The 18039-nt window shown below is 40.3% G+C and overlaps 1 protein-coding gene across 1 annotated transcript in view; it reads left to right on the top strand.

Annotated features, from left to right (window-relative positions):
* Positions 1–18039, top strand: part of LOC104404133 (arginyl-tRNA--protein transferase 1-like) — a gene marked incomplete at its 5' end in the record, with an annotated part of 54008 nt that overhangs the window by 29971 nt on the left and 5998 nt on the right. The window contains one exon of the mRNA XM_010012484.1: positions 3196–3316. Coding sequence (XP_010010786.1) covers positions 3196–3316 — 121 coding nt within the window. The remainder of the gene's footprint in view (positions 1–3195; positions 3317–18039) is intronic.

The following is an 18039-nucleotide window of genomic DNA, read 5'->3' as shown; positions in this document are numbered from 1 at the left end:
CCTCCGAAGTAAGGTATTTGATTACCCAAAATTAAGACTGAAACTGTAACGGTGGATTGGATAATCTATTCTTGCCATTACTCTTTTGCCCAGTACTAAAGAAGCTCTTTCTTGTTAGAACCAAACTAGTAATCCTGCAATACGGTTACTTTTATACATAGAATCATAGGATGGGGAGAGTTGGAGAGGACCTTAAGATTATCCAGTTCCAACCCCCTGCCGTGGGCAGGAACACCTCACACTAGCCCATGTCACCCAAGGCTCTGTCCAGCGTGGCCTTGAACACTGCCAGGGATGGGGCATTTAGCACTTCTCTGGTCAGACTGTTCCAGTGCCTCACCACCCTCACAGTAAGGAACATCTTCCTTATATCTAACCTGAACTTCCCCTGTTGCAGTTTAAACCCATCACCCCTTGTCCTGTCATTAGAGTTCCTAATGAAGAGTCCCTCCCCAGCATCCTTGTAGCCCCCTTCAGACACTGGAAGCTGCTCTGAGGTCTCCACGCAGCTTCTCTTCTCCAGGCTGAACAGCCCCAACTTTCTCATCCTGTCTTCATATGGGAGGTGCTCCAGCCCCCTTATCATCCTTGTGGCCTCCTCTGGACTTGCTCCAACAGCTCCCTGTCCTTCTTACATTTGGGACACCAGGACTGCTCACAGCACATCCCATTTTATGACAGAACATGATGTTATAGGAGTAATTGGGAAATTTAGAATAGAGCTGCATAGTGAAACAATTTTCACGTGTTGGATTCACAAACGTGGTGCATTTCAAGATGTAGGGGCAGTATCTTGTAGGAAAACTGTGGATGAGCAATCTTTACTTACAGCCATGAGAATACTCATACAACTAGGAAAGACTAAATTGCCACCTTGTACTTACTGTGCTTAAGCAACAGCTCTGAATGATGGTTACTTGGCTATTTCTGCCGCCTTGGCCAGTTGAGAAAGTGTCTTTAAATCAACAAGAATTTATGTTCTATTTTGTCTTTTTAACTGACTGAAAAGGCTTATTTTTTCTCCCCAAGTCCTTAAATTGTTTCGTTTGAGTAATGGTGACTAAAAGTGTTCTTTAAGCATTACCTTCACATACCTTTCAACTATTTCTGTTGACATAGCGTAACATTTCAAAGGGGTTTATTTAATAATGTCATTTCCATTCCCTGGCTTTAGAGGATTTTCTAAGGCCTGGAGGTTTAAGCTTCTGCATGGAATGGGAGGAATATTGTTTTAATTTAACACAAAAATTTGCATTTAATTAAAAAAAGAAAAAAAAAACCAAACCCAAAAAGCAACAAGGAGTGTTTTTCAAATGAGAAAATCAGAGTCATAAAGACTCAGAGAGGTACATCAGGTATTTGACAGTGTTCAGCACGAAGCTTGGTTTGGGTTTGGTTGGGGTTTTTTCATGTGGACAGTTATGACTTTGTTCTTATCAGAGATAATTTTTGTATTTCTTACTCAACAATTTACAGTTGGTGTGAGATACAAGGTAAAAATGTTAATTCTACTGTAAATGTCACAGAATCCCAGACTGGTTTGTGTTGGAAGGGACCTTAAAGCTCATCCAGCTCCAACCCCTGCCACGGGCAGGGACACCTTCCACTAGAGCAGGTTGCTCCAAGCCCCTGTGTCCAACCTGGCCTTGAACACTGCCAGGGATGGGGCAGCCACAGCTTCTCTGGGCACCCTGTGCCAGCGCCTCAGCACCCTCCCAGGGAAGAGCTTCTGCCCAAGAGCTCATCTTGTTCTCCCCTCTGGCAGGTTCAAGCCATTCCCCTTGTCCTGTCCCTACAGGCCCTTGCCCAAAGCCCCTCTCCAGGTTTCCTGGAGCCCTTTTGGGTACTGGAAGGCTGGGAAGAGTCAAACATTAAAAGAATAAGAAGAATTGTGAACCTCTGCAAACATTAAGAAAAAGGTTATTCTGATTCTCCTAAATTGTGTATTGCTGCATAAGATTTTGTCTACCAGCACAGCGAGCTTGTCAGTGCAACTGTAAATTATTAAGTCCTTGTCACCAGATTGTAGTCACAGTGCTTATCTATGTCCCTCCCCAAACCTTGGTCAGCTTCTTTCAAGGCCACTTTACTATTTTCTTAGTAGATACTGAAAAAAAAAATCAACTAGACATCATGATGATCATCTTCATTACCTATTTAAAGTAAGTGATAAGAAGAACTCTTAATAGCATCAACTACAGCATGACTCCCTATAATGCCCACTCTTTCAGCTGTTCCTTGAAGATCTATATAATTGAGAGCCTTAAACTTTTTCATTCTATTTAGTGTATGTCTTTTTCAAGCTGATAAGTGTAAGGAATTTTCAGTTTAAAAATGAATTTGCTGTTGCCATCTTATGGCTCTGCACGTTGGGAGGGTATAGAGAAAATGAATAATGGTTCAAAGATAGAGTTTTGACTTAAGTTACAGGCCGATGAATAATCTTATTTCAAATCAAATGAAGATCTGATTAGAGGAGGTGGTTATTGCTGAGGTGGTGATTTTCCCTGCAGCTGAAGGGAACATAATGGTGGCTGTTTAGTTTCTGGGAATGTCTGCAAAGAATATCTTTTTAATAAATCAAGGGAAAATGGTAGAATTTCACTAATCGTTCATTACCTGTAAGCTTTTCCAGGAAAAACTCCATGAGTTACAAAGAAAATGTTACTATTCAAGTAGCAATGGCCAAAATGCTCCCTCACTAATGCAATAAAAATAGCATCCTGCTTACTCTTAAGTGATTTTATTTCTTCTCTTAGGACTTTCTGTTTGGTCTCCATTATTTGCTAGAATTGCCACCGCTTGAGATGAGCTGCTTTTGGAGGTGCTGAGTTCTTTAGTGTCGGCACCAGCTCAGCAGAGCTCTAGAGGATAACTTAAATACCACATTTCAGTCAGCAAAGCCAAAACCTTTCCAGTTCATCTTGGATACCATAAAAATGTGTTATGTTAATTTTACGTTTTCATCAAGTGCCAAGGCTAAGCTTGTATTGCTGGGATGGTGCTGAAATTACTGAAGAAGTAAGGCTGTGATTTCAGTTTCAGTGGAGCCGTTTCTGACTCATTTGGTGTAGATTAGATTAAACCTATTCCTTGTTCCTAGGAAAATCTGGAAAGCTTTAGCCAGAGTGTTCTTGTGCAACTGATACGATGACTCTCTTTTTCTCCTTGTTTTTTCTCTTCTCTCCTTTCCAGGGTCAGTACAGGCCCTCTGACTTGTTGTGCCCAGAGACATATGTCTGGACGCCTATTGAGCAATGTCTGCCTCTGCTTGAGCACTCAAAGTACTGCCGATTCAACCAGGATGGAAAAGCAGGTAAGTTTGTAAGTGATGCTAAGCCTATACATTGTCTGTCTTGTTTTTATAATGTATTGGTATCATCTGATGCTGAAGCATTATGGAAATTTTCCCTGTAAAGGATAAAAAGTATAAAATTCACAACTCCATCAAGCCTTCACCAATAGAGAGTTTTATCTTCTAACCTAAAATAAGCAATATAAAGGTTAAGTACATTCTGTTTTCCAGACTAGGTATAGTTTCCAGACTATGTATAGTTTAAAATTAGCACATTATTGCTGCCTTGCAGATAACTTGTTATTCTGTTCATGAATAAAACCAATCAAATAATTGTTCCTCCCTGACATTCCAGTCGGATGAATGCATAAAGAAAGGGAATTAGAATTAATACAGGGAAGTGAAAGGGCTGGAGAAGCTTAAAGGCATCAAGTGCTTTTGTTAAGAAACAAACTGGCAGATTTAGTTTAACAATCTGTCAGTGAATTTGAAGAGTGCATTGAACAGCAGAAACACCTTAAAGGTCTTGAAGTAGATGTGACAGAGGTTTTTACATTCTGTAAAGTAGGTACTTAGTGATTTGCCAGCATGAAATGGTTGAAAACATTACTGACCAGAACATAATACAGCAATGATACTGTAAAACAGTGCAATCAAATGGAAAGAAATACATGGACTTGTAGCTACTGACTCTGTGGGCTGATTGCAGCTGTGTTAGAGATGCTTGGGGTGATGCCTGGGTTGAAAGGAAAAACTGATTAACTATTTTTTATTAATTGCGAGTTGCTGAAGATCCTTTTCCCGAGATTTTCTCTTTCTCCACTGAATAACAGTTGGGAAAGGTTGTGGTATTGTTCGGAGATGTCAGCGATAAGCTCAAGAGTACGTAACACCATGGTCTGTTTATAGCCATCAAAATTCAGATATACCTGTTTCTGAGTGGTCTTCAACAGCTGCTGCTTTCTTTTTACTTTCATGTCTGTAGTTAAATACAGTTTTCATTCAGTGGCTGTTTTAACTGTTGGAAGGGCAGGGTGTAGGTGCATCAGTGGAATTTGAAGTGAGGTGACCACTTCAGCAAGTTTGTGAACTTCTGGAAAAGCTGCTTGAGTTCTTTGCTTTTCCTCATCCTGTGCGTGTTACTGTTTATGCTGTGATGTGGTTGCTCAACTGGAACGTGATGATTCCATGATAATAATTATAAGAATCACAAAGATACTTCAAATAGATTTCTAGGTATTGATTTAAAAGTTTTAGTAGCAGAATCACCTAAAGTGTTCTGAGCAAACAGAGAATGTTCTTCAGTGGTTGTGCAAGTAGACATGGGATGTGGTGGAAATAGACTGGGGAGTGGGCTTGAGTGCTCTCTGGAAAGAGTATCACTGTAGGAAAGGCTCAGTGGGTAAGAGATTTAAATGGGTGACACTCCATGTCTTGGTCAACAAGAATCATTGTGAGGTTGGTGAGAGGAAATTGGAAAATAATTACAAAGGTAGGATGAAAAAGGGAAATGGTTTTGGAGGCTGGTGGTGTTCAAGATACTCTTGTTACTCAGAAAGAAGAGAGTGCAAACATGACAACTAAACTCCTGCCTTTGAAGGTGTGAACCCTGTACGAGCAAAGGGGCATCATCACCTCAGTTCTGTTGAATTCCTGTGGCACACCGTGCATTTGGGAACTGCAGGGTCTAAAACTCTGCATCACTATCAGCACAGAATCTCTCAGTCCAGACATTAAACTGTGACATATGTCCTGTGGTTTAAGGAAATTAAAACACAGCTACACGTTGAAATGCATTGGACCTGCTGTGAGCTTATCTTCATTTGAGGTTTAAGTAGCTGCTAGCTCTAAGGAAGCTATTTCTCAACCGTAAAATCAGTTTGCTTTTTAGTTCTTTACACTCTGCACTAGTCAGTAATAGGAGTTTAATGAAGTTACAGTGACTTTAAAAAAGAGCAATAGGAATGATCATGTGTTTTATTCCTCTTGAATCAGCTTTCTATTATACTGCCCATAATTATGTCAGTTAAGCAGGTTGTGATTTATCAGGAGTGGGACTTCCAGCATAGAAACTGAGAGCAAGAACCAGTAAACAACTGGGGAAACAGTGCAACTTGTGTTGCTGCCTGGGGCAATAAAACAGTCCCTGGAAATGGTCATCTTTTAATATTGTCTGTAATATCAGAACATTTCGGAAACATTACCTCACACTAGTTTGTTCATCATGTTTGGCAACTTTGAACTTCTTTTCCCTCCCTTGAAAAGAATAAAAGAAATAACCTAATAAATATCCCAGTTGCAGGTTATGAAAATGCATTATAGAGCAGCAGCGAGTGCTGCTTCAGGAGAGAACCTTCCAAGTGTCTGCAATATGAGAAGGATTTCTGAGTGTTCATACACATTACACTGCAGAGCCTCTTCCTGTAATCAGATTTATTTTTTCTTTTCTGGAAAAAATAACAGAAAAAGGAAAAAAAAGAGATGCCTACAAGAAATACCAAAATGATTGTAAAGTATCAGACAATATTAATTGATATTTGCAGAGGAGTTTTGCCTGGTTTGCATTATGTGGTTGTTCCGAGCTTAAGCATTTTCAAATGGCTTTAAAGTGTATTGTTTTCCATCCCCCTCTCCTCTGAAGTCCGGTGCTTTTGTTAACAGTTGGAGAATGAAGAAGAGGACAGACAAAACTAAACAAAGCTCTTAACTCTTTACACCACAGAGATAAGTCTAGAAATGTGTCTAACAGTTAATAACTTAAAAAAAGCAATCCTAAGAACCAGAATAACAGCATTGTTTAGGATGGCAGATCGTGGGCACCTGATTGAAACAGGTCCAACTCTTCACTACTTCTGACCAGTGTAATGAGATCCAACCTTACTTAACCTCAAAACACTGCAGTCACACAGAGACAGCGATGAGATCTTGTGCCAGCGAACACCCAGGTTTGATAAATAAGCTGCTATTAGGCTCTTTATGTGCAGTTCCTAATGTATTGAAAACCACCAGTTACTTAGGGGGAAAAGACCTGCATAGCAAGACTCAGACAGCATTCATGGATGAAAGGGTCATGTTTGTCAAGTATTCTTGCTTTTCTAAGCCACCAGTTTTGCCAAAATTACTCATACCTCAGAAGAGACTCATTTTTTTTGTTGTCTGTTCAATTTGAAAAGTTCAGAAGACCGGTATCATCTTATACATAGAATCACGGACTGGTTTGGGTTGGAAGAGACCTTAAGATTATCCAGTTCCAACCCCCTGCCATGGGTAGGGACACCTCACACTAGACCATGTCACCGAAGGCTCCATCCAACCTGGCCTTGAACACTGCCAGGGATGGAGCAGTTACCACTTCTTTGGGCAGCCTTTCCAGTGCCTCAGCACCCTCGCAGGAAAGAACTTCTTCCTTTATCTAACCTGAACTTCCCCTTTTTCAGTTTGAACCCATCACCCCTTGTCCTGTCAATCCAGTCCCTGATGAAGGTCCCTCTCCAGCATCCTTGTAGCTCCTTTCAGACACTGGAAGCTGCTCTGAGGTCTCCACACAGCTTCTCTTCTTCAGGCTGAACAGCCCCAACTTTCTCAGCCTGTCTTCATACAGGAGGTGCTTCAGCCCTTGATCATCATTGTGGCCTCCTCTGGACTTGCTCCAACAGCTCCATGTCCTTCTTTTGTTGAGGACACCATCACTGCACACTGTGCCAAGTGGAGTCTCACAAGAACAGAGTACAGGAGTAGAATCACCTTGTTCAACCTGCTGGTCATGCTTCTTTTGGTGAGAAAGGATTATTAGGATTTTTATTATTAACCAGTGGCTAGTCACTTATTTATAGATAAATAAGCAGGTCGTGAGGTAGGGCAGTAGTAGAGGCTTTGGATACTGATGCATTCTGAATATTGAGGTAGTGCTAAGCTTCATTTAACAGGCCATTAGCTGGAAGCAGAGATAGAGTTATGTTAAAGAAAAAAAGTTAATTAAAGGATTGCTTTGCAGATAAATACTTGTCAGTGACTTTGATGACATATCAAAGCTGGTGAGCAAAATTCAGTCACATAAGTGTCTGCTGGCATATTCCTGGGCATGGTCTGTCTGTCATATTGCTTGTCTTCCTCCTCTCAAAACAGTCGTCAGGGTTTTACTTTGTTGGTACTTTCACTAACAGCTTTGCCCACGGAACAAATGCAGTATGAAAAGAATTATAAATAATGTTCTTGGGATCCTGGCAGTACTTTCATCCTTCCACCGACCATTTTTCCTGAGATTAATCCAGTGACGTGTCTTTTTTTTTCTGACATCTGTTGAGATTTTCAGTTTGTTGCAGCCAGTGAAAAATGTCTTCAGGAGTAAAATCTTTATGAAAATCTACTTTTGGGATGGTAATTAAATTAGTGGGAAACCTCACTTCCTTATTCCCATCAGCATTGGACTGTCAAGTCTTCAAAGAAGCAACTTCAAATAAGGGCAGATGCAATCCCAACCTAATGTGGTGGATTCAAAGCCTTCGTAGTTTTATGGCCTCCTGACTGTGTCATGCATGTGGGGTGCGCATTGTGCCAGCCAGGGTGAACAGGGTGCTCTTACCCACATGAAAAAGTTAGGCTTGATCTGGATTGCTAGGCACGGTTCGTGCCAGTCTCAGTGGTGGAAGCTGCTTCCCACCTCCCCGTGTCCACTGCTTTGAGCAGAAGCTTCAAGTAGTGCAGATCAAAAAGGACTATTTTTTACCCTTGACTCATTTGTTTGCCGAAGTTGATAAACTGGCTAAGCTGAACACATCTGTTCAACTTCCTGTATATCTAATAATAGAGCAAAATCAAAATGGAATCAAATGGAATACATTAATTGAAATGAAAGTACTTCAGTGTTGAAATATACACATAACAAAGGCATACATAGACTCCTCTGTGTTGGCTTTGTGTGTTCATGGAGACAAGATGCTTTTTGCTCCAGAGAGTATAGTCTAACACAAACCATGATGGATGCAAAAAGATGGTATAAAGAAAAAGAGAAGCACTTCTGGTTTGTCTGGTCAATTATAGTAATAGACTAAATTATAGTCTATTAACAGACTACAGCAATAGACTAAACTATGAATTTTCTTGTAAACATCACAGTGAAGGAGAGTTTCAAAGAGGGATCTAAGGAAGGACATTAATTACCTTTTAGAGGCTATGGATAAATCTTCTGCAGCATGAGAGGTGTAGGAGAAAAGAAAAATATGAGAGACACAAAGGAGCTTCCTTTGAAAACAGATAAACCAGTCTGGGATTTCACATCCCAGTGTCAGAGGTAGGATTTGCATTGCTGCCTGTGGCTGTTAGGAATGAAGATGGGGGAGAAACAGACCATGGAAAGCTTTAGAAGTGAGGTGGGTCCAATGTAATCAGGTATTTGGTAGCTGATCCATGCTTTCCATGTATGGAAAGATGGGGAATTACATTTTGCAGTAGTGCATACAGGCAGAATGATGAGGACTTGACAAGAAAAGGAGAAAGCTGTTGAAATAAGTAACGGTAAGATTAAAACTTGAAAGTCTATTTAGATATTGGTAGAGATGAACGAGAGGCTGGTTTTTAGATCCACTAGATAGAAAGAAACTAGATGTGAAAACCCAAAGAAATCACAAAGCCAGTCATATGCCAGAAATTTGCCAGTGCCTAACAGTTCAGCAGCCACTTTCCTCTCATTGTTCTTGATGCAGACCAGACTTTGCATCTGTCATCTCCGCATAGCAAGAAAGACCTCGCTTCTTCCAGGAGAGGCGCGGAAGTCTTTAGAAGAATTGAGGCTTTAGACTATTTCCAGCTGGCCTGAGCCAAAATGACGATAGGCATTGGGATCAAGAGAAGATAATTTGTCTTTTCTGTGCTTTTCAGTGATCTGCCTGCAGCCACCCAGGAACTGGTGGGACTATGTCTACACAAAAGGCAGATGGTGAAATCCAAAGAGTCTTCTGAATTGCCTGATGTTCACATACAAGTCTTAACCTTCAGAAAAAAACCCCAAACCGAACCAACACTCAAATCGGTGCCTGAGCTCTGCTTTCCAGGAGTATTAGTCCCATGATCAGTGCCAGAGTCCTGGACCCTGCACATAGCTATGTAGAGGTCAGAATGTGGAGTGGGAGGTCTCATTTCAGGCTCACAAGAATCACAGTGTAAAAAAACCCCATTCAATGTATTACCTTATGAACAGAGTTGATACCAAATCACTGTTAGAACTAAAGAAAACTAAGATTTACACTCTTCTTCTGTAGTAGTCTTCTAACTTTTGTTGCAAGGTTTTACCATTTTTTTTAAAGCTTCTAGAAACACAAGCTGGAAAACCCCATTTTCCCCCTTTAGAAATACATCTTTCTGAGCTATTACAGAACTAATTGCATTTTCTTTGCTGCACACAAAATGACAATTCTCACAGCTTTGGAGCATTGTTATTCTGCTGCACATAATAAGCTGGAGTTGCAAAACCAAACAACATGCTCAGTGTTCAATAATGAATCCTCTTATTAGTGACTTGATTATGTATCTTAATGCTCCTTGCATGAAACTGAGGGTTGTTAGTTCTAGTAACTTAAGAATTAGAATTGTTAACACAGAATCTTCAGGTTTGGGCAGTTCATACAAAACTATTGATTTTAAATATATATTTTTGTGGATAGTGCTTTCACCAGAAAACAACTGTTTCAATAACCTTGATTTCTAGTGCTGTGTTTTATAAAACCTGTAATTTTATGCACAGTTTAGATACTGTTCTTTGCTAATGAAAAAGGCATATTTCAAACATGTTTTACATTTATTGTGTTTGTGAAGGCAAGTATTTGGTTGACTTTTCCTTTTTGCTCCCCATCAAGCACAGTGGCTGTTTAATTTTAAGATATATTAAAAAATACAGGGTACTAACATGATCCTGGTCTTGTTTTTCTTCCCTCTCTCAATGGAAAAGCCATGATCACATCTTTATATCCATAAAGTGAACTGTGGTTGCCATTTGGTCACGTCTGATAGTTTAGATCCTTGGCAAAGCAATGCATACGTGTGCGGGTGCATCTTCAAATCTCCTCAGATGGATTAATGAGAAAGACAGTATCCATTAATGTTTATAAGGGTAGTTGTGATGCAGATTAATGTTTATAAGGAGAAATGCAGTGAAGTTCTTGAGACGATGAAAATGTGGTCACAAAACCCTCACAGATGGAAAACATTAAATTGTTTAGAACTCTGCAATCATCTGATTAGGGAGAAATTGCTGGTCTGCTCGAACCAACTGCTGTTTATAATTCTTGAAAGATACAGTGTTGTGAACTCTGGTGAGGTAGAAAACAATTTAAATAAGTTCTGGTAGATCATGAACTAAATTCTTCTAAAGAACTGACTTCCCACTCTCTTATCAGAGCTATTGGTAATAAATGTGAACTCTATAACCAAGAAAAAGGCAGATGTATCAGTTCTTTCTAGCAGCTCCTCTAGAAGAGACACATCTTACAAGTTTGTCTCTGTTTCTAATTAAGTTTATAAACACTTAGAGTCGTCAGAATGCAGATTCCTAAATCCAGGGTGATCTTTGAGCATACAAGATATTTAAACAACGAAGATAGTGCCAAGAAGGTATAGCCAGGGCGCAATTTTCCCTTTGCTTTTTAGTATGTTTGGATTAAATTGAAAGGACTGTCATGAGGTTTTAGCCTCATACACCAAAATAGGCTCAACTATTTCACTGCTTCTGTAACAAAAAGGTAGTATTGTTAACTTAATTTGTGGGTCCTAAACAACTGGTACTGCATAAATGGCATGTTGGGGTTAGAAATTACACTGAACTATGAGCTCTGCAACGGAGTCTCCCAAAACAATCAATTGCAAGGACAGAAAAGTCTTTAGAATGTGATTTGAAGTACAGTGATAATATGAACTTCATTTTGTGGTGTTGTAGCAAATCTCAAACTTTACTAAGTATTTCTGATTTAAAAGTTTGTATTTATTGATATTCTAAATATAGCTGCTTCTGACATAGATGTAGCAGAGTAAATCAATGCCCCTTGAGAAGCACCTTTGTCTGACTTAGAATCATTGAATCCCAGGCTGGTTTGTGTTGGAAGGGACCTTAAAGCTCATCCAGCTCCAACCCCCTGCCCCGGGCAGGGACACCTTCCACTAGAGCAGGTTGCTCCAAGCCCCTGTGTCCGACCTGGCCTTGAACACTGCCAGGGATGGGGCAGCCACAGCTTCTCTGGGCACCCTGTGCCAGTGTCTCTGGAACTACTTCTAGTGTAGTTCATGGAACAGTTGGCTTGGACTGCAGAATTCCCCAAAATATGTCTTAATCCAAAATGACTGTCATAGAGATTGTGTAATGAACAGATGTATTTTGAAATGACATATTTTTTTGAGGACTTTGCTGGGAAAATAATGATATCCTGGCATACTTCTCCTTGCATTGAAGAGATGGTTGTGTGCTGAAGATACTTCTTCACCATGAAGAATAATTATGCTTTATTTTGGTGACTGAACCAGAAGTGAACTCATTAGTTGGTGAAGGTTCAGGGGAATATGGGGAAGGTTAAGGACTGCCAAATCTTGTAGGACTCATTTTCCATACGCAGAAGGTGTTAGAAACACAAGAGCAGAACTGCAAAATGAACTAATGTGGGACAAGCAGGGAGATCATGCAGATTTGGGCCATGCTGAGGATAACCAGCACATGGGCTTCGTTTCAAAACGCGATAGAAGTTAAAAGCTGTAATTAGCTGCAGATACAGAGCAGCTGTGGAAGTGACACCACAGGCATGTGCCGAGCCCCGGCTCAGCCACACGCCACCAGCCACCGTGGCAAACTTGTTCCAGGGTCAGACCTTTTGTAACGGCCCTCGGTGCCTCCGAACGTGTTTACTCTCTGCCCTGGTGACATCATCCCGACTTCTCACATGGAACATAATTGCTTCCATGTTTTAATTAATTTAGCCAGCAAATTGATTGCTGTAATCTGATTTATTTAGTTGATAAGCTACTGCCAATTGCTGCAGTTTTGCCTATTTCATGGAAACGTTTGCAATTGGAATTCTCAGCTTGACTCTTGTATTCCTGTTTCTTCCTCCTCATATATCAGTCTTTACGAGGACTTTGATTTTCCCTGGTTTTTGGAAGACCCTCTTAGTGCTTTCTGCCATTTTCACTTCTCTGCAGCTCAAATATTTTAACAAATAGTATTTAACTTTTTTACTCTTTCAGACTTCTTCCTTTTCCATCCTATTTTTTGGACCTCTAACTCCTTAAAGCATAACCCTCATAGTTTTGTCTTTTGTACTATCTTTCATTCCATTGGTTGTACTGTCATTGCAAGCTGGGGGCTCACTATTGTGTTTTGCTGTTGGTTTGAAGTGTCATTAAAACCCATGATTAAAAGTCTTTGGAAGTCTGGTTGAAAATGGAATTCTAGGAAGCTTTCTTGTGAAAGTCCGAAGTCACCATTAGCTGCCCTTCACTGTCAGCTGGCTCAGGGTCAGTCCCTTGGGTTTTTGCTTCAGAAAAAGACATAAAACTGCTAAAATTTCTTGTTCTTGCATAAGTGTGATGAAAATAAGTGTCTGGAAATATATTTATAAAATAGAATCAAAAAAGCTCATCCAGAATTGCTAAGATTCCTTTGATTGTAATTAGTATTTCTAGCTCAGCCACAGAAAACGTTTTTAATTCCGTGGAATCAAGGTTATAATCCAGAGGGTGAGGATGGCTATTAAAATTACAGTGTTTTTTCTTAATTTGTGCAATGCAAAATGACTCCCAAAATATATGAAATGAGGCAATAACTCTGTTTCTGCAATTTTAGCCCTTATGAAATTAATTTGACATGTAAAATAAAGACAAAAACACTTTTACATGTCACAAATGCCAGCTTTGGAATCATTGGAAGTTGCAGAAATTCACATTCTTGGAAGGAGGTCAGTATATCTTCTTGGATTTGGCTCTTTGGGTAAATCTTACTGAATTACAAGGTGTTTTAGTTAACAGTTGACATGAAAACGCAGTTTAGGTAATGCTTCTCCTTTTTCACATGCAAAATATGTTCAGGAAATAGAGGGAATAAGCTCTTTTGTTTGAGATGTCAGTGTACTTACCAGTTTTCCAGTTCTTCTAGAGTTGGGAATGAGATAAACATTCTCCTTTTATCTAAGAAAAATATTTATTCACGTTTTTCACAAGAAATGAATGAACTACTTCATTCATCCTTACTAGAAGTGTTTGTGTGGCAGTTGCTTTCCATCCTTCATCTTTTCTATTTAAAAGTGCATCCTTAATTTAGTATTTTCAACGTTCAATTCCCTGATTTAATGGCTTGTTTAATGTGTGTCTCCCAAAAGTAACTGAGTTGCTTCTGATGATGTTCTTGAGACAAGCAAATTCTCTGGAAAGACACGTGTGCAGTTTTAATTCCCTGATAGTGAGTGAATTAGAGTTCCTTTTGTGTGCTGTTTCCAAGTGCTTGTTGGATTTTGACCATGATTTTCACTGTCTCTAAAGAGAAATGAGCAGCTCAAAGTACTGAACATTCCTGTGTCTTTCTGAATAACTTGGATACTCTGAGGAACAGAAAAACTCAGCTAACAAAAGTTCTGAGAACCACAGGGGAGATGCATCTGATGCAGAATAAAGCTCGCTCAGGCTCATCAGTGCTGACCCAGAGCAAATAAACCTTCCCAGATCACAGGAATCAGAATTAGGCACTAGAAGTGCCTGCAGAGTCCAGCAAAAATGAGTTGGGGCATGACTGAGCTTGTAAAACTTTGACCAAGCTGATTTGGATCTCCAGAACCACCTTGTGCAGTCTGCGGATGGCCTGGGTGCTGCAAGTCACACCCAGTTTAGGGAGACAGGCTGCAGGACTGCACGGGACTACAGTTCTGCTTCTGGTCCTTGTGTGCGTGCAGTAACATAGAACACTTTGGTTGGAAGGGACCTTAAAGCTCATCCAGCTCCAACCCCTGCCACAGGCAGGGACACCTTCCACTCGAGCAGGTTGCTCCAAGCCCCTGTGTCCAACCTGGCCTTGAACACTGCCAGGGATGGGGCAGCCACAGCTTCTCTGGGCACCCTGTGCCAGCCCCTCAGCACCCTCACAGGGAAGAGCTTCTGCCTCAGAGCTCATCTCAGTCTCCCCTCTGGCAGGTTAAAGCCATTGCCCTTGTCCTGTCCCTCCATCCCTTGTCCAAAGCCCCTCTCCAGGTCTCCTGGAGCCCCTTTAGGCACTGGAGCTGCTCTAAGGTGTCCCCTTCAGGAGCCTTCTCTTCTCCAGCTGCCCCAGCCCAGCTCTCTCAGCCTGGCTCCAGAGCAGAGCTGCTCCAGCCCTCACAGCAGCTCTGTGGCCTCCTCTGGACTTGCCAGCTCCACATCCCTCTTGTGTTGGGGGCCACAGAGCTGCCTGGTGCATTTAAACTGAAGGCATATTTCAAAGCTGACCAGATGACCGAAAAGCCCATTTAAACCAAGAAATACAAACAAAAAAGCCCAAATCCCAAAGCCTCCTGAGTATGCAGTTAATATTCTTCATTGGCAGCTCATATGCTCATTTCTCGTATCTGAAGTAATCAAGAATAATGACAGAGACACAACTTCAAAAGAATTGACTAGTTCATTTTGTCCTCTGGAAGAGCATCTGAAAGTGAAATAGTTATCTTTGTCACTTTGCCATCTACTAGATCAGATTCCTTGTTTTTTGCCTTATTGTCTTGGCTTTGGAGGCACCAGGTACTCTTTTTCAGAGGGGAAGCTGTTCCGTCTCATTAACCAACATTTTCTCCAGGTACTACTCAGCTTTTTGTATAATGCATCCCTGAAAAGCAAGTCGTGGAGAAATATCAGTATCATTTAAGTCCAGCCCTTCAGTAGCCGTTTCTCAGTCATCATATTTCATGATAATAAATTGAGCTAGGTTAGAATAATTGCATTATATGAGAGCTCCTCATAAATAAATTGGGAGTTCTGTTGTTTTATGTGCATCCCTTTCATATGTCTCCAAATGTGGATTTTGGTGTTAGGCAATGTAGTCCAAGGGTTGTATTTGCAGGTAAGCCAGAAGCTATTGCTGGTTGCTGTGAATTACAGCTGAAACTGAGAAGTGCTCTGTGTTGCTGTATTCACAGGAAATGTTTTCCATTGGCCCCTATTCATGTTTACTACTAGAATAATAAGAGTCAAAACACAATGAGTTATTGTTTCCGTGTGGCACAGCAGGGTTAGTGGGTTTTGAATGCGTTTTGTCAAGTGATTAGTCTGCTTGCTTCTCAAGATTGAATTGCAAATCATAAAGCAGTGGTATGATTTCAGGCACAAAGCCCAAAAGTTTTGTTCGAAAAATGTCTTTAGGATTTAGCCTTGCTGCTCCTTCCTGTCTTAACCCATTTTAAAGTTCCCTCCAAGTTATACTTGTAAAACTGCAATTCTTCTGTCTTCATCTTTTAAGGAGCATTGATAATATTTTGATGAAGTGCATTTCCCCCTTAGAAACATTCTCTTTTTAAACAGTCATTGCAGAAGTTCCTATTTTTCTCGTGTTAGAGGAACTGCAAAGAGTTGGCTGATTGAGACTATCCTGAGTGTTTTACTGTACTTCCTTTGTGACTTGTGCTTTCTGGATTTAATTAAGAACTGTTTTCATTGAATTTTGTTGTTGTTGTTGTTTATGCTTCATTTTAACTGTAGTCTTATTTTGGTTTGAGTTAGCATTTATACCCCAAGGCATGCTGATCTCTAATAGTTCTTAATGTCTGAGTCTAGTATGAAAGAAGCAGTATGAGAAGCAGCATATTTCAACTCACTGTCATATATAAATATTACTATGAATGGATATTGCTTATCTTGTCACCGTGTGCTGTCATTTGGTTTTTGAGGATGATTTCCTCCTATGCTTTGCTGTTGAACAGAAGGAAATAATGCTTTAAACTGAGTGAGAAACGAGCTTAAATTCAACGGTCAAATACATTAGACTTGTGACTGAGGTGGAAATTTCCTATTTCCTGTAATTAATATCGCCTATAGTTCAGTCATAAAATTGGAAAAGTCCATTTGTTCCTTCCTTTTAAAGTTTTTGTTTTAAAATCATTGCTCATTGACTGTGACGAGGTCGTGTAAGCCAGATGGGGCTTTTCTGTCAAAAAACATTCCACAAGGCTGGAGTGTTTCTCAAATCACTGGACATGGCCATAGTGTAACCAGCGAGGGATGGGTGCCTCTTTTGATCATTTTCACACCTAGTTTGAAAGCTTTGGGTATCATGAAACATTTTAACTCCTTGTAAATTGAAGGTTAAACCTGTTATTCTGCTTTGATTTGGGAAACGTGAACACTGTGTTCATCTTTAAAAACTCTGCAGGTCCAACTGCTTCAAAATTGAAACATGAAAACCAAGAACAACTTGAAACAAACCCCAGATCCAACATACCCTCTTGGGCTCTCAGTCTGTAAATGCAGCAGTTGTAAAGCATTAATCTTTGTATTTTTTTTCTGTAGATTTAATGCTTAGAGATACCAATAGTTTTTCTGAGATTCCATTTTTTGGCGAAGTGAAAGTTAATTTATAATGTGAGTTATTTAGGTGGGAGTTTTCTCTAAAGATTTCTTCCAGGGTGAAGCACAGGTTTCAATTAATGGCACAGGTTTAAATACTTTAGATTTTGAATTAGGACTGGTTCATTGCCTGTTTCTTTCTTTCCCTGTTTCATCCTGCTATGGAGGAAAAAAACCCCACGCTCTCTGTGTAGCATGGGTGCAGAAGCACAAAGTGAAGATGACCAAATGCTTTCTTTGTTCCAGGGGGTTTAAGTAGCATTTAAGGAAACTGAAACTTATAATCAGAAACAGCGTTATTTCAGGGATTAGCAGGAGCACCACGTTTCTTTTCTGAATTAGAAATACCAGACCTCAGTAAGGCTACTTGCTAATTCTGAATCCATTCTGCACAGAAAATGTAAGAAATGTTTCCTGTGACTAGTGTGGGGCTTGGGGAAATTGGCACGTTTCCTTTTTCCTATTTAAAAAATGAGAAAGTCAATAAATTTGGCACTGATTTTTTTTATCATTTCTTCACTTATTTTCCTGTGAGTGGAAAAATGTACGTAAGAAAAGATGTCAGCTTGCTTGCAGCTCTACATTATACCCCTGACAAATCTGTCACGTTTGTGAGGAGTATATTAAAGGGGATGAGGGAAGAGGTACCATTGACCTGGCACCCATCAGCGTGGCTCTGAAGAAGAGCGGTACGGAACACTGCCGCTGCAGGTTGTCCTTCGAAATCAGTAGTGATCAAAACCAGCCTGACACAAACCAACCACCACCAAAAAGCTGGTTTAGTAACAGTTTGCTACAAAAACCTTTGAGCTATCACACGTCTTTTTCAGTGTGGTGTTGGCTCCAAGCCTGTGCAGGGTTGCAGCGGGCTGTTGCAGGGCTCACTCTCTGCTCTCTGAGCCTCACTTGCACGGCTTTGCACGTGCTTACCCGGCTTTCTGAGCAGATGTCGCTGGTTTTCACTTCAGCTTGTATTAGGTAGCAATAATAAAGATTAATGCACTTGGAGAGTAAAAAATATTTGGCCATCTGCTTCCCAAAATAATTTCATAGATACTAATCAATTCCTACGCTGTAATAAAAAAACTCAGATCCTGGAAGTTTGAATTTCTGTGTAAATCACACTGATGCCCGTTTTGCTCTTACTCCAAACAAAGATGGTAAGATAATTTTTCCTCCTTTAAGTAGGT

Source organism: Nestor notabilis, unplaced genomic scaffold (assembly GCF_000696875.1).
Source record: "Nestor notabilis isolate BGI_N333 unplaced genomic scaffold, ASM69687v1 scaffold3394, whole genome shotgun sequence".
Lineage (NCBI taxonomy): Eukaryota > Metazoa > Chordata > Aves > Psittaciformes > Psittacidae > Nestor > Nestor notabilis.
This window is presented reverse-complemented; position numbering and strand designations above follow the sequence as displayed.